Genomic DNA, 15,315 nt, shown 5'->3' with positions numbered 1-15,315 from the left:
TTATGATGTAATTTCCCCCCTCAGATGACGTGACCGGGTCTCATCCAATTGGCTGTTTAAGTCGGAAGCGCGCTATGCAGCCAGTCCTGTTGTGCAATTACCGGTCCAATCTAGAGATTTAAGAAAGTGGGATGCCACAACCCCCCAAACCTGAATATGAAGATCGTCACCTGGAACATTAACGGCATACGGACTTTTAAAGGCGGGATTAAGAAGGCGCTAGAGTCACTGGACGCCGACATCATCTGCTTGCAAGAGACGAAAGTGACGCGTAAGCTGAGCGCGCGCTGTTGTCCGGGTTTTACATGCTGTCAAGGCGCACAGTGTACGGCTGCTGCATGATGGCAAGTGCAGTGCCAAAGTACGACGAGAAGGCCATGAGGCAGGCTTCGGCGTACCGCAGCCAAAGAAGTGTTTTACGATATACTCCGTGTTGTATAATCAAACATTACAATAGTATAGAAAAAACAAGTAGCTTATCAGTAACAGCTACCGTGATCGATTGCCCCGAATAGGAACAAAAGCATATGGTGGTGAAATAGGTGCATTTGTTTATAAACAACTTTCTAGCCTCATGATTATTTTTGTTTCTTAGGAGATCTGTTGAATGAGAAAACTGCCATCATAGAGGGATACAACTCGTTCTTCAGCTTCAGTCGAGGTCGCAGTGGGTATTCAGGTGAGCCGCCCTACTAACAATGACTTACTGCATAATTCCACGACATTACAACTCCATACTTATGCAGAAGTAACATCTGTAATTTGTTTTTAAAGGGGTGGCAACATTCTGCAGAGACAGTGCCACTCCGGTTGCTGCAGAAGAAGGATTGACAGGACTGCTGACCAGTCACGATGGAGCTGTAGGGTGTTACGGTGACCAGAATGACTTTGAAGATGAGGAGCTACAGTCACTAGATAATGAGGGAAGAGCCGTCATCACACAGCACAAAGTGAGGTAAGGACGTGTGGAGGTGTTCAGAACCTGTGTGTGCGTAGGCCGGATGGTGACCCAACATGAGCTTAGCAGAATTCTAGAAGGATACATCCCACCCACATCTCCAGTGAAAGGCTCCAACCAAAACAGCCAAATCTACCACTCTGATATCAACATTTTTATCACAAGCACAATTTTAAGGAATCCAGCGAGAAGTAACATAACCCAGCACTCGGAACTCTCGGCTTTCCGCTGTGTCTTACCTCCTGTGTGGTTGCGTAGAATCTGTGATCTGGGTGATGACTAGAATGACCACCTAATCCATGTCAGGAGGGACACTGAGCTACGACAGGGTTTGTAAACTACCATTTCAATTAAAAGGACCCGGATTTCACTTAAGCACTGAGTTTTTGCTGTGTGCTGATTGGTTAGTCTCCGATAACCATGCATGTGTTACTAAGTTTAATGTGAAACAGCTGGATGAGGCTTTCAATCAAGAACACAAACCAGTAAAAGTTCAAGAACCAAACAATTTAGCCGAGCACAGGAGCCATTCAGTTTTAAAGTAGTTTGTAAAACCTGAAGTAGCTCATAGTGTCCCTCCTGACATGGATTAGATGGTCACCCTAGTGATTATTTATAAATAAAAATATCCTTTTAACAAGTACACTTCATGTAAATCATCACTGATCTCACCTGCAGTCCAGTCATGGAAGTCCTTGTTCTTTGTTATAATGAAAAGCAGGAAAAAGGCATTTTATTTTTAAGCTGGAATCGCCTGATCTGTTCCACATTGAAATGAGGAAGTCGTGTGACCATGAGTAATGCTGTCACGGAGCTCTGCGTGTGTTCCTTCTTTCAGTGGGTAACATGAGTCCCCTGCAAATTTGACCCTGATACATTTTCAGATCTTCTAGTCTATTAGAGACCACAGCATTCATTATCCGGTAGACTTGGCCTCGATCTCGTATGTCAAAATGTTAACAACAATAATAATAATAATAATAATAATGATGATTTATTATTATTATTATTATTATTATTATGTTCCATTGCTTGACAGTTTCTTTATAGTGCCCGTCATTTAATCCAGATGGATATCTTGCAAGAGCAGTTCAGATTACGGGGCATTTTTCAGGCATACGGATCTATGACCTTTCTTCAGGCCTGCATCCCTACACCCGTTTCTCCCCCATCCTTTGTTTATTCTGGAGAGTGAATTGCAGCTCTGAGTCAGTATACTGTGACGTGGTGTAATCTGACTGGCTTCAGTATCCCAGTGTGACTGACCGCTGTCCATGTGAACTGGGTCATGTTAGCAAGATTCAAGTGTTTCTGTTTGCTCCAGGTGTGAGGACCGCGAGGAGACGCTGACGGTGGTGAATGTGTACTGCCCGCGAGCTGACCCAGAGAAACCAGAGCGGAGAATCTTCAAGCTGCGCTTCTGTAAGCTGCTTCAGATTCGGACTGAGGCCCTCTTAGGAGCAGGGAGGTGAGTGTGTCGAGAGTGGCTTGTGTGGTTGGGTCAGCCCCTCCAGGAATGACCTGGCTTTGTGCCTTTCCCTCTCTCCTGCACAGCCATGTGATCGTTTTGGGCGACATTAACACCTCCCACAAGCAGATAGACCACTGTGACCCCGACGAGATCGTAAGTGTCTGTCCCAGCGTTCTGAAAGGGGGGCGGATATCGACACGAAATGAAACTGCAGTATTAAGGCAGATGAGGACAGACTTAAATTCACTGCCATAATTTTAAAAATGACAAATTTACTGTATGCATTTAGGTTGATTTAGTATGCATTTTTAAGACTTTTAAAATAAACCTGCTTTAATTTTCTTGTATTTGAAGTTTTTCATATTTTTCACCTCTTCCAGGATAATTTTGAGGAGAATCCTGGGAGGAAATGGCTGAACAGCTTTCTAGTTGGAGAAAGTGAGGAGGAGGAGGAGGAGAAGGACGACAAGGAAGATGAGGATGAAGAGTACAGACTGGAGTCTCAAATGGCTGGCAGGAAATTTGTGGACATGTTCCGGTACTTTCACCCGACACGTGAGGGTGCCTTCACGTGCTGGTCCACTCTCACGGGGGCCCGGCAGACTAACTATGGCACAAGGATTGATTACATCTTCGCCGACCAAGCCCTGGCCAAGACCCAGTTCCTGGAGACTGACATAATGCCAGAGGTGGAAGGGTCCGACCACTGCCCCGTCTGGGCACACCTGAGCTGTGCCCTCCTGCCCAGTCCCAGATGTCCGCCACTATGCACCCGCTACATGCCCGAGTTTGCAGGCAGGCAGCAAAAACTGTCCCGCTTTCTGGTCAAGGTGGATCAACAGACCCCAAGCGACTCCAAGGACCCTCTGCCTGGTTCCCAAGAGTCGAGGGAGATTTGTGAAAACATCAAGCCCATAGAGGGCACCCCAAGCTGCGCGAAAAGGAAAGCAGGGGCACCAGAGCTGCATGGCACCAAGGGGAAGAAGAGCAAGATGTCCAATAGCTCGTTAAATCCACAGGGGAGCTTGTTAGCGTTTTTCAAACCCAGATCGAATCCGGCTGACCCACTGTGCTCGGCAGCCTCAGAGAAGAACGAGGACTCAGCACCAACTTTAGTGACTGTCGATAAACCGCAGCCTATCACAGACAGACCAGCATCCATTCAAGGTGTGGGATCGACCAGCGGGAGGGAGGCCGCTAGTAGGGTTCGGGGTAGCGGTCAGAAGGAGGACAGCAATAGTGGAGAAGCAGGAGCCCAGGCGTCGCATGGATTCTGGAGGACGGTTCTGCGAGGCCCGCCACAGCCGCCAGTTTGCAAGGCTCACGAGGAACCCTGTGTGCTGAGGACGGTGAAGAAGGCGGGGCCAAACCTGGGCCGCCAGTTCTTTGTGTGTGCCAGGCCACAGGGACACGCCTCCAACCCAGAAGCACGCTGTAACTTCTTTGCTTGGGTGGACAAGGGCAAATAGCAAGGAGTGGCTTGGAAGGGGGAGTGGCTTGGAAGGGGGAGTGGCTAAGTGTCAGATTCCATTGGTCAAGCCTGTTCATTCTCATGACTTTGGAATCACATGGAAGGGGTACCGTCCTTTTTTTTTTTTTTTTTTTTTTTTTTTTTAAGGTACCGTCCTTAAATGTGGAGATAGTACTAGGCAAAAGATGAAAGATACTGTGATTATGACAAGCAGTAGATGATCACAGATAACCGTCAGTATTCCTGGCCCCATGCATTGTGAAAACTGCTCCTATTTGTTTTAATTCACCCCTGTAATTGTGTCTGCTTTATCATTTCATTTCTTGTTCAACTTTTTACAGAAATAAAGTATGTCTTTTTTTTTTTAATTGTTTTGCTCTTTTCAAAACGGCTGGCCCAGACTGCAATAACTGGGGAAAAAAAAACTTTGCTGGTTTTCCAGTATTAGGCAGTGGGAAAATAAAAAATGGATGTTAGTATAGGCTGGGAGAAGGTGACAAAGTGGTTGCCTAGCGCCCCCTGGTGTACTGACCTCAAGTCATTCACAAAGGGACAGAGTGGAGAGCAGGTTGAAAATCTCGGTTAAAATACTGAGGATTCTGGGTACTTTTGGGTAAAGAAATAAGACGATTTAAGAATGATTAAGAATGATTTTATCTTCTCTGCTAGGCAAAAAGTTTGTCTCTCCTACACAAAGGAAAGTGAAATACAATGTTGCAATATCATGAAAGAAAAAAAGATTTTATGGTTTGTATAGTCAGCACAGAAATTAAATTCTATTAAAATCTGTTAATGCTAGAGATGCACCGATTGCAGTCCGACAACCAGCTGGATTATATGAAGCGTAAGTTTCTCTGGGTATTTCATTGTTATGGATGTGAGTGCTACCGGCCAGTAATGATTTAGCCCAGAGGGACGAGGTTTCTTAGATACCGGGTCAATGGTGGACGTTTTCCAAATTGTAGGAATAGTCGCCAATCTGTATCAGTCCCAGAAGATGGAATGGAGGATGGGAGCTAGTTCTGTGCTGCATAGCTTCAGTACTTTAGCTGGAATACCGTCAGGCCTGGCTGCCTTGCCAGCTTTGTATCTGCTCAGCTGCTGCCTCACGTCCTCTACAGGGAGGTCATACAATTTGAGGGGTTCAAACTTTTCTCCTACACATTGTGTGGCCGCTGTTAATTTCCCTAGCTTCCTCTGGAGATTCCTCCCCGCTGAGCATTTGTCTGCGGTGAAAGGGACAGGGCAAGGGGATATACTGTTCCCTCCATATCTGAGACGGGTGGAGATTGGTATTATTATTTAGTTCATCTTGAGCCTCCCGTGCAGGTTGTACTCAAAACTCAGTTGTTACCATGAAAGCCATTAAATTATTTGCAGTCAAACTGGTGGCTTTGCAAAATCGCATGGCATTGGACCTCCTATTAGCTGGGGAAAGGAGGCTTCTGTGTCATAGTGGGGAAGGGAAGTTCTACATACCCTTGCGGAACCCCTGATTACACCGTGGCTCTGAGCGGCCCCATTCGGCCCAGCAAGCTCTCAGGTCATCGTAAAGGTGATCAACCCTTTACTCTCTTCCCTTCTCCTATTTCTCCCTAGTGTGGTTCTAATGAGCCATGCCTGAAAATTAAAAGGGATCATCGCACTTAGGCAATGTGGAGGTTGTGTTTTTATTTTGTCATTATCATTTTCCTTTTCTTTTTGGCAGGAAATACCTCCCATAGCTATTTGCACTGTCTGTAAAGCACGTTGAGCTCCATTCAGATGTATGAAAGGTAGATCAGTTGGGAGAAAAAGTGTTAAGAAAAATGCAGCTTTTCACTCTCTCACTCTCTCTCTGTCTCTCTCCACCGTATGCCTTAATCTCATTTTCAATCTTCCACTCAGGTATGTGTGTATGTGGGTGTGAATACGTGACAGACAATAAGGAAAAGGTAAATCATTTAGCCTTGCTGGACATCAGTACCTTCACTGTAATGCAGTTGGTGGAGTTATTAAGAAGTAATTAATGAAGTTATTAAGGATACATGAAAGAGTCACGAATCCAAGCCCAGCTGTGCTCAGAAAGGGTAAGTTGATCCAAGAATGAGTTTTCAGAGTCTCTGTTTGCCAGTGGGATCTGGCTGAACTGGTATCGCCAATAGTCAGGAAGTCTTGCATCAGACAGTAGTGAGACACTGAGGCACGAGTTCTTCAGCTCCATAATGTGCATGTATGTCTTTTATAAGTTCCTCCTGGCCATTTCTTTGTCACAGATGCTGCTAATGTTCATTTTGGATCAGGTAACTTTTTCTCCTTTGTAGCGATTTACTTGTAATATTGTGAAACAGGTGTTCTGGCGTCTGATCTGGAAAATCTGATAGCGTAAGAGATGCTTCGATTGCTGATCGATTGATGATCCTACCACTGAGAATGACACCAAGATTGTAGGTGTGTGTGCATCTGGAGATGAGTGAACAGACTGTAGGTTTCGTACATCTGCTCCGGTTTGTATTAATATGCTTTCGGCTGTGTAATATAGAAATGCAGACTGGGGTACTCCATTATCAACATCATGGCTCTTATCAGACATGCAGAGCACATGTTCTAATGCCAAATGCTAATTGTATTAAGCTGCATTCAGTATTTAACTTTTCAGTGTGACATGATCTCCTGTTTCCATGAATCTTTTTTTGTTTTCTTGCTGATTTGCTTCTTTTTCTCAATCACACTTTGATTAATGATTATTGTCAGGCTACCTCCAGCTGTCTCTTGTTCGCCTATTTAAGTTCTGCCCAGCTCTGTGCTCCTTAGTTCTGTCATTGTTGCTTATTCATGCGCATGTTCCTATGAATAAAGTCCCCTGTTGTTCCGGTTGCATTTCAGCCTGCATCCGGGTCCCGCTTCCCTTTGTTGGCATGACACACGTCTCGGCTGGTGACATTAAAATGAGACTCTGTAACCTCCGTACCCATTTCAGCTGTGACTCTTAGTAACAATAGGATGTTGCACATGTGGTTAAATCCCAAAATAAACAATCATGGTTGAATTCTGCTGTTTTTTAATGCTGTGGAAATTCAAACAATAAAATATTGTGTAGGAACACTAGTCATGAGTGAGTCATGTTTTCAGTGAGGTGTAAACAAGAGGCAGACACTGTCCTTCAGAGGAGACATGAAGGGTTATATTATAATATGACAGGTCGATCTCTTTCAATCCAGAAACACATCTTAGATTATATAATACATTTTATTTTATTTTCTGTAATAGTCATCAGCTTAGTTGCAAATCCATCAAGCAATATGTTTGTTCTGTCCATATCTGTAAGTTCCATGTTTTTGAATTTCTTCAAGATGTTAGAACTATACTGACCAAGAGCTGGCTGAGATCATGTTTTTCTTGGTTTTCTTTGCAGCCCCACCAGGTCTGAGACCATCTAAGTTTCCCTCAGAGCCAGTAAACCCTCCTCCCAGGGAAATTAGTATCAGAGGACCTGATTGGACCCAATAGCAACATCATGGAATTGGAAAAGCTTTCAAATGGCGTCCATTACCCTGAGCATGTGACCATTGAAACTAGGTGAGATGGGCCTAGTGATGAAATGATGGGGGGGGGGGCAGAATGCCAATTAAAATCAACAGGATTGTGTCATAATAATGTAGCATTATTTTTATTGTTGTAAATAAATTTGTGTTGTAAAGTTGTAAATAAATAAACTAAAATTGAATAGGTGTACAGATGAAGATGTGACTGTTTTGCCAAGGGTTAATGATGCTGAAGTCACTCCAGAAGAACGTGAGGAGTTCCTACCTCATATGCCTGATGAGCAAAACCAGAGTCACTTTACTGATGTGAGTAAGGGTGTCCTGTAAACAAAGAGGAAAGACAGCAATCTAGCAGTATAGATCAGAAAATGCGATGATTAATGTAAAAAAGGAGATCATCATTTTGACAATTATATAAAATAAAGCACAAGAAATTAGCATGTTAGAGTTAAATTTGGTTTTGTTGTCCCAATGCAGTTTGTTGGAAAGACCTCTTTGAGAATGTCCATCTTCAACCTCAGTAATGCCATCATGGGTAGTGGAATTCTGGGCTTGGCATACGCCATGGCCAACACTGGAATCATCCTCTTCGTGTGAGTAAATCAGCTGAAAGTCTCTCTGTCTCTCTCTCTCTCTCTCTCTCACACACACACACACAATACTGCAAAAGAGCAGGTCTACTGTTATCCTTCGAATAGGAGCATATATCTCTGACATTTAATGTTACTCTACATGGTTCACTAACAAACTGATAAACTTACTAAGTGAAGAAACAGGAGCTTATAAACCACAGCTGCTGGTACAGCCAGGCATTGTCAGTCACAGCCTGGTTTAGCCTAAATAGAAAATCAGGCAAAATCGTTGTGATTAACAGTGCACATCTATCCCACTCACTGTGGGTTTTGTCAGTGTTAGACATGCATAATAGAGCTGTGGAATTAGCACTACATGGTGTGTGCAGTCTGTCCATGCCTGTCTGTGCTCTTCAGGATTCTGCTGACCAGTATTGCCACCTTGTCTGCTTACTCAATTCACCTTCTCCTGAGAAGCGCCGGTATTGTAGGTAAGCTGCTCATATCATGCATTATATCACAGACCCCACCTGGCTGGGTAAAATGCACACACTGTTCCACCAGGCTTCATTTAATAAGATTAGCATAGATGACCAGCTAATCTATCTGTTATGTGCCTCAAGCATAAAGTCCTGCTACATTTGGAAACATGCTGATGACATACATGGTTTAAAAGGTCCTCATGCACTGACTGTTTATCTACTGTGCATTTTTCCATTACTTGTTAGTAACATATATTCTACGGTTTATATGACTCACAGGGATCCGTTCCTATGAACAGCTGGGTAATCAGGCTTTCGGTGTTCGGGGGAAAGTGCTGGCGGCTTGTGTCATCTCCATACACAACATCGGAGGTGAGTCGGCACAAGTGGGAGGAGCATCTGGCCTCCTGACTGCCAGGAGGCTGTGAGATTACTGTTCCAGAGCAGGGAGATAATGCTGCTCCCCTTTAGGGTAACCTGCACCGGGGGAAAAACCACACGCAGGGCAAACTCATTCTGATAACATCATAGAGCCGTGTGACCAACACTGGATGCTCCGTGTTGTGCTGTGATGTGCTGGCAAGTCTGAAAGCCATGATCATTATCCATGAAATAAATTAGATCCATGTAGACAACATTCACAGATCAGGCCAGGAGTATATTTACTGAAAGGAGAGTCCATTTCTGTTATGGTTTTCAAAGCTGTTGGTCTTGTCTTCAGCCATCTCCAGCTACCTCTTCATTGTGAAGTCTGAGCTGCCACTGGTTATTGGAGCCTTTCTGGGAACCCCATCCAACTCCGGGTGAGTGCTGGACCAGTCTGGCCCAGTGGGTGTATGTTGTGATTCAGAAATAGGTCTGCCTTTAATAATCCTGAAATGCAAAATCCTACATTTTACAGAATTATTTTTTTTTCCTTCCTATTCACTTTACTTGGTTTAATTTACATTGACAAAAAAAAAATTAAGCACCCAGAAGTAATGGTTCGATTTGGATGTACTGTAATTTGGTACATGTGCAGACCAGTGATGGCTATGTACTGTAAATGTCTCGATTTGCAAGGAGCTGGCATGTCTAGTCACCAGACACAGAGGATGCCTCGTAGATGCATTAGACAGCATTACCAGCACTTGACAGAGTTTGATAGGGGTCACATTGTGGGTTTGCAAGGGCTGGGTGGCCGTATTGTGCAATTGTCTGGCCTGTGGGGTATGTAGATGTCACAGTCGCCCGATGTTGGATCCAATGGGCACGTGAAGGCACCCACATACGTAGTGAAGGTTCTGGTCGCCCAAGACAGACCACACCAAGGAAAGATTGTTATAATATGCGCAAAGCTTTACAGAACCCCGTGACATCTGCCCTGCCATCTGGACACAGGTATGGGAGTCTCTACAACACCCTGTGTCATCCTGCACTGTGTCACGATGACTGGCATCAGCCAGACTACGGGTTCACAGTCCCATGAATAGGCTGCCGTTAACAGCAGCGCAGAGACGGCTGCGTTTGGAGTGCTGCCGTAACCGGGAGGCCTGGACTGATGACGACTGGTGTCGTACATGTTCAGTGAAAAATCTCGGTTCTGTATCACCACAGATGACCGCCGTGTGCGCGTATGGCGGCACCGAGGGGAAGGGACCAATCCTGCCAATGTTGAGGAGAGACAACAGAGACACCTTCTGGCATGATGGTGTGGGGAGCCATAGGGTATGACTTCAGGTCATCTCTGGTAGTGATTCAGGGAATCCTGATGGCACAGAGCTGAGACAGCACCCTGGTATAGTCTTTCAACAAGACAATGCCCGCCCATACACGGGACGTGTGTCTGTGGACTGCCTGCATGGCAAGGCAGGTCCCCTGATCTTTCCCCAATCGAACATGTGTAGATCAGCTCGGACATCAACTCAGATACAGTGCCATATAATCTGCAGGATCTCAAAGGCCAGTTACAACAGCTGTGGGTGAATTTACTGCAGGAACGGCTGTGCAATTCCCTTCCGCACCCTATCGCCGCATGTATGCAGTCCTGGGGGGTGCCACACCCTACTGACATGGGACCAGCAGTGTGCCCATACTGCCTATTCTGTTGTCCGTTTGATCTGACATTATAATCATTGCGATACAGTCACATGACCTTTCACCACTTGCAGATTAATTTCATTCCCACCACTCTATCTGGGTACTTAACTTTTTCTGTCACTGAGTGTATTTCCAGCAAACTAACCTAATATAACAAACTTTGGTCTCAAGCAATTACAGTATATTGTGACGTGGAACAACCCTGCCTGCAAGCTAAACACTATTCCGATGCTGCTATGACATTTCAATAAAAGCCAATGAGAGTGGTCCAGCATGATTTAGGATTTAGGATTCTGTTGTTCTTTGCCTGATGCACTTGTCTTGTTCCCAGAGAGTGGTATCTGAAAGGGGATTACCTGATCATCATTGCCAGCCTGATTATTATCCTGCCTCTTGCCCTCATGCGGCAGCTTGGTGAGTTCTGAGTTGATGAGTGCACTCCCTCTGCATCGGTTCCTCCCCATGATAGGAAACTCCCAATCTTCTGTGTCAGTGTTGAGTGTTACTGCTGACAAGCTGGTATTAAAGCATTCCTTGAACTCAATTATGTTAATTTATCATTTTTTCTGTTGTTTTTATCCTAATGAAACTACAGGATACCTTGGGTACAGTAGTGGACTCTCCTTGACATGCATGGTGTTCTTCCTTATCTCTGTAAGTAGGGGGAGGGGGTATTTGGGGGAAATTAAGAACCATTATCTTTTATCAACACCAACAGCCAGGGAAGGCCTGTGTAAGCACGGGCAACTTTTGTGTCTTGTTTTGAAGGTGATCTACAAAAAGTTTAATGTCGGATGTCCTTTAGAAGACCACAACCTGACCCAGCCCTTAACAGTCATGGTCAACAGCACCAGTGAAGACGATGTGTGCGAGGCCAAACTCATCACGTTTAACTCAAGGGTCAGACAGTTTATGATGTTGTGATGCTTTGAGGATGCATGCAGGTCCTGGAGTACCTGCTGAATTAGTGTCCTTACCCCCATGTGTTTGGGTTACAGACGGCGTACGCCATTCCAATTGTGGCATTTGCCTTTGTCTGCCACCCAGAGGTTCTGCCCATCTACACGGAACTCTGGAAGTGAGTCCATCAAACAAACCGGCCTCATTTTAATACTCATAGGATTTGAAGAGCTGGGGATGACATGGGAAGTTTAGCTAAGGCTAGATCTGGGATATCTAACAAAAAAGTTACATTATTTTGAATAAGTCCCCTACCGTCTGCAAAGAGAAGTGCTTCTCATGGCAATTTAGTAAAAAAATTAATCCCTTTTAACTGTTGTCTTCATTAAACAGTTTCACTTTTGTTTTCTATGAAAACCTATACAATTGTGAAATGGAACTTTTATATACTATAATGACATCATATTGCATGAATGCTAGTTATTAAGCTGCTGTTATTTTTGTATGTAGAAGTACACGTCATTGACAGAATTGACAGTCACTAAGGAATTCTGCATCTCTGCCTTTCTTCACCAGGGCGACAAAAAAGCGCATGCAGAGAGTTGCTAACATCTCCATCATAGCAATGTTTGTCATGTACCTTCTCACAGCTGTCTTTGGCTACCTCACCTTCTATGGTAAGCAGAAAGGAAAGGCATTATAAACTCATTATGTAGCCCTATGCAAATGGCAGCATAATGGGTGCTTAGATAACCTGTAAGATGACAGAGATGCTCTGGTTTTGGACTTTCTAATAACTTACTTTGGTTGATTTTGTGTACAGATAAGGTGGAGTCAGAGCTCATCTATACCTACAAGGGAGACAGTGCAGACCACCTGATTCTGTGTGTACGTTTGGCCGTGCTCATGGCTGTGACCCTCACAGTGCCTGTGATCATCTTCCCTGTAAGGCCCCTTCCATCTTCTTGAATGTGTATGATATCACAAGGTCACAGTATTGACACTCTTTGCTGTACTTCTCCACAGATCCGGAGAGCCCTGCTCCAAATCTTTTTTCATGACAAGCCTTTCAGTTGGGTGCGTCACATCAGTGTTACATTCGGCCTGCTGGTCTTTGTCAACATCCTGGTCATCTTGGTAGCCAACATCAAAGACATCTTTGGAGTCATTGGTCAGTTTTAGCTCTTCATCAGGTTTTCAGACACCAAGCTGAAACGCATCTAGAAAGGTTTTCATAAACTGATGGATGTTTATTCAGACAGATGACCCTCCTGACCTGACCAAAGAGTCCCATGTCCCTTTCTTTCCAGGAGCCACATCAGCACCCACCCTGATCTTCATACTTCCAGGAATATTCTACATAAGAATTGTCCCCAAGAATCTGGAACCACTGAACTCCAGACCAAAGATTCAGGTACATCCTCTTCCCCAAGAGCAGCACTTCCTTGCAGTGTGTAATTAATCACACTAAGATGTTTTCTCATTTATTCTCTCCTTTCGACGTCAGGCTGCCTGTTTCGCAGCTGCAGGACTCTTGCTTATGGTGATCAGCATATCCCTCATCATTATGGACTGGGTATCTGGAGGACAATAAAGCACAGGTGGACACTAACACATCACCTTCAGCCAAAGACATGAAGGCAGGACAGCACATCCCTACCCTACTGGAGTGCCAGTCTCAGTCATGCACGTCTTTGGCTTTGATAAGGATGAGAAGGGTAATAAGGATGTTGAAGAATAGCAGAAGGATACATCCGCCACAGTGAAACTGCCCGACCAAAATGGCCAAATCAACCGCTCTTGTATCAGCATTTTTATCAGAAAATGTGGGAAGTTACATAACCCAGCACTCGAAACACTCGGCTTTCCGCTGCCTCTTAAATCAAATTGAGGCCACCGCAATCATCACTTTGCAAGGCTCACAAGGAACCCTGCATGCTGAGGATGGTGAAGAAAGCGGAGCCAAACCTGGGTCACCGGTTCTTCGTGTGTGCCAGGCCACAGGGACACGCCTCCAACCCAGAAGCCTGCTGTAACTTCTTTGCTTGGGTGGATAAGGTTAAATACCAAGGAGTGGCTTGGAACAGGGAGTGACTAAGAGTGTCAGAGATTCCATTGGTCAAGTCTGTTTGAAAACACACGGAAGGGGTACCGTCCTTAAATGTGGACATGGTACTAGGCAAAAGATGAAAGCTACTGTCATTTTGACAAGCAGTAGATGATCACAGATAACTGTCAGTATTCCTGACCCCATGCATTGTGAAAACTGCTCCTATTTGTTTTAATTCACCCCTTTAATTGTGTCCGTTTTTAACATTTCATTTTCATGTTCAACTTTTTACAGAAATAAAGTATGTCTTTTTTTAATGTTTACTCTTTTCAAAACGGCGGGCCCAGACTTCAATAACTGAAACTATTACTGCATTCAAGCTATCCGCGCTTTGCCAATATCCGGTCAAATCAACCATGCGTATAATGTGTGGTGCACACATAGATGTAACATTACAGTATCACATCACATAAAATAGCAGACTCCGCAATCACAAATATGAAAAAGGTAATTTATAGTCATATGTATGACGTACAGGGTGTACTTAAATAAAATTAATTTCTCACTTTCCCATAATGTATAAACAAATCTTATACCTTCTGAAAGGTAAGGTCCAAGGCTATTTCCAGACAAAATTTGGTCAACTTTTACTGGAACATTTTCAAAAAAGACACTTCAAAATCCATGGTTTTATACACATTTGCTTATACGAGCCAAGTTTGATATATTTCTCAGAATTTTCCCATAATATATAAAATTCTAATACTATCTGAAAGGCAAAATCCTAAAGGTTATTTCCAAACAAAATTTTGTCAACATTTACTGTACCATTTTAAAGAAAAAGCATTTTGAAATCCATGTTTTTTTTTGTTTTTAAGCCAAGTTTGACAGGCCTTAACTCAGAATTTTCCCATAATGCATTAACAAATATTCTTGTGATAAAATATGATTTTTTGAGTAGAAATCAACAATAATCACTGTTATGTTATTCCCTTATGTCTACATGCAGACTATTTCACATGCAGACCCTGAGTCACGCCAACACATTTTCTTCAGGTTCCACCAACTCTAGTTGTTCTTTTTATTGCATTATTGCACTTGGTACATAACACCTCAAAAGCTTGGTGCCACCTACCGGTTACTATTTACGTAACACAACATTTAGTTTCATATACAAGATTTCCTCACCATTGAAATATGTTGTCTGTAACACCTGAAAACATATTCTTCAACACAACAATAAGAATACACGGTTCCTTTACACAACCTCAAGGTACGCCTTTTTTTTTAACATCAAACAAAAAGTTATTTTACTTCTAGTATATAACTTGTTGAAAACAATAGTCTCAAAATAGTCCACGCATCACAGTAACATACTGGTGGTTTAGTGATCCTCACGGGATAGCATCTTACAGTCTCTGTTCCCCGAGTATGTCCAGTTGGTGGTGGTTCAGTGGACTGGTGTGTTTGTGGTGGTTCGGTGATATCGGCACCCGATCATCATTTTCTTTATGATGCGGTGTACTAGGGTGAAGTGTGGTGCCACTTTCACTCTGTGGTAGTAACACAGGCAGGCTTACAGGAGGGTTCACAGCAGCCTGCTGAGGCTCAGGATCAGGACGTGTCAGCACCTGGTCCACATGGTGCTTCCATACCCCTTGTGCTCCCACATTTACCTTGTACAACACAGGACCAGCCTTCTCCAAAACAACCCCCTGTGCCCACTTCTCCTCCCCCTTCCTATAACCACGCATAAGAACTGGCTCCCCCACATCAAGCTGCCTGTCCCTAGAGCGTTGTTGGCCACA

General features: G+C 44.0%; 2 protein-coding genes across 2 annotated transcripts; both read left to right on the top strand.

The window, feature by feature from the left end:
• Positions 1-39: 39 nt before the first annotated feature.
• On the top strand, positions 40-4,268 carry apex2 (APEX nuclease (apurinic/apyrimidinic endonuclease) 2). The gene is made up of 7 exons (XM_023837572.2): positions 40-271; positions 596-679; positions 775-955; positions 2,283-2,426; positions 2,513-2,582; positions 2,810-4,006; positions 4,048-4,268. The coding sequence occupies exons 1-6, from the start codon at positions 157-159 to the stop codon at positions 3,896-3,898; spliced, it is 1,683 nt and encodes a 560-aa protein (XP_023693340.1). The 5' UTR covers positions 40-156; the 3' UTR covers positions 3,899-4,006; positions 4,048-4,268.
• Positions 4,269-5,672: 1,404 nt separating this feature from the next.
• Positions 5,673-13,824, top strand: LOC111856973 (sodium-coupled neutral amino acid transporter 3-like). Its single transcript, XM_023837351.1, has 16 exons — positions 5,673-5,969; positions 7,295-7,458; positions 7,610-7,730; positions 7,902-8,017; positions 8,414-8,487; positions 8,758-8,850; positions 9,200-9,281; positions 10,889-10,971; positions 11,153-11,211; positions 11,326-11,457; positions 11,556-11,635; positions 12,034-12,134; positions 12,281-12,402; positions 12,484-12,628; positions 12,768-12,871; positions 12,965-13,824. The coding sequence occupies exons 2-16, from the start codon at positions 7,397-7,399 to the stop codon at positions 13,049-13,051; spliced, it is 1,461 nt and encodes a 486-aa protein (XP_023693119.1). The 5' UTR covers positions 5,673-5,969; positions 7,295-7,396; the 3' UTR covers positions 13,052-13,824.
• The last annotated feature ends 1,491 nt before the right edge of the window (positions 13,825-15,315 follow it).

The sequence above is a fragment of the Paramormyrops kingsleyae genome, chromosome 8 (assembly GCF_048594095.1).
Source record: "Paramormyrops kingsleyae isolate MSU_618 chromosome 8, PKINGS_0.4, whole genome shotgun sequence".
NCBI lineage: Eukaryota > Metazoa > Chordata > Actinopteri > Osteoglossiformes > Mormyridae > Paramormyrops > Paramormyrops kingsleyae.
This window is presented reverse-complemented; position numbering and strand designations above follow the sequence as displayed.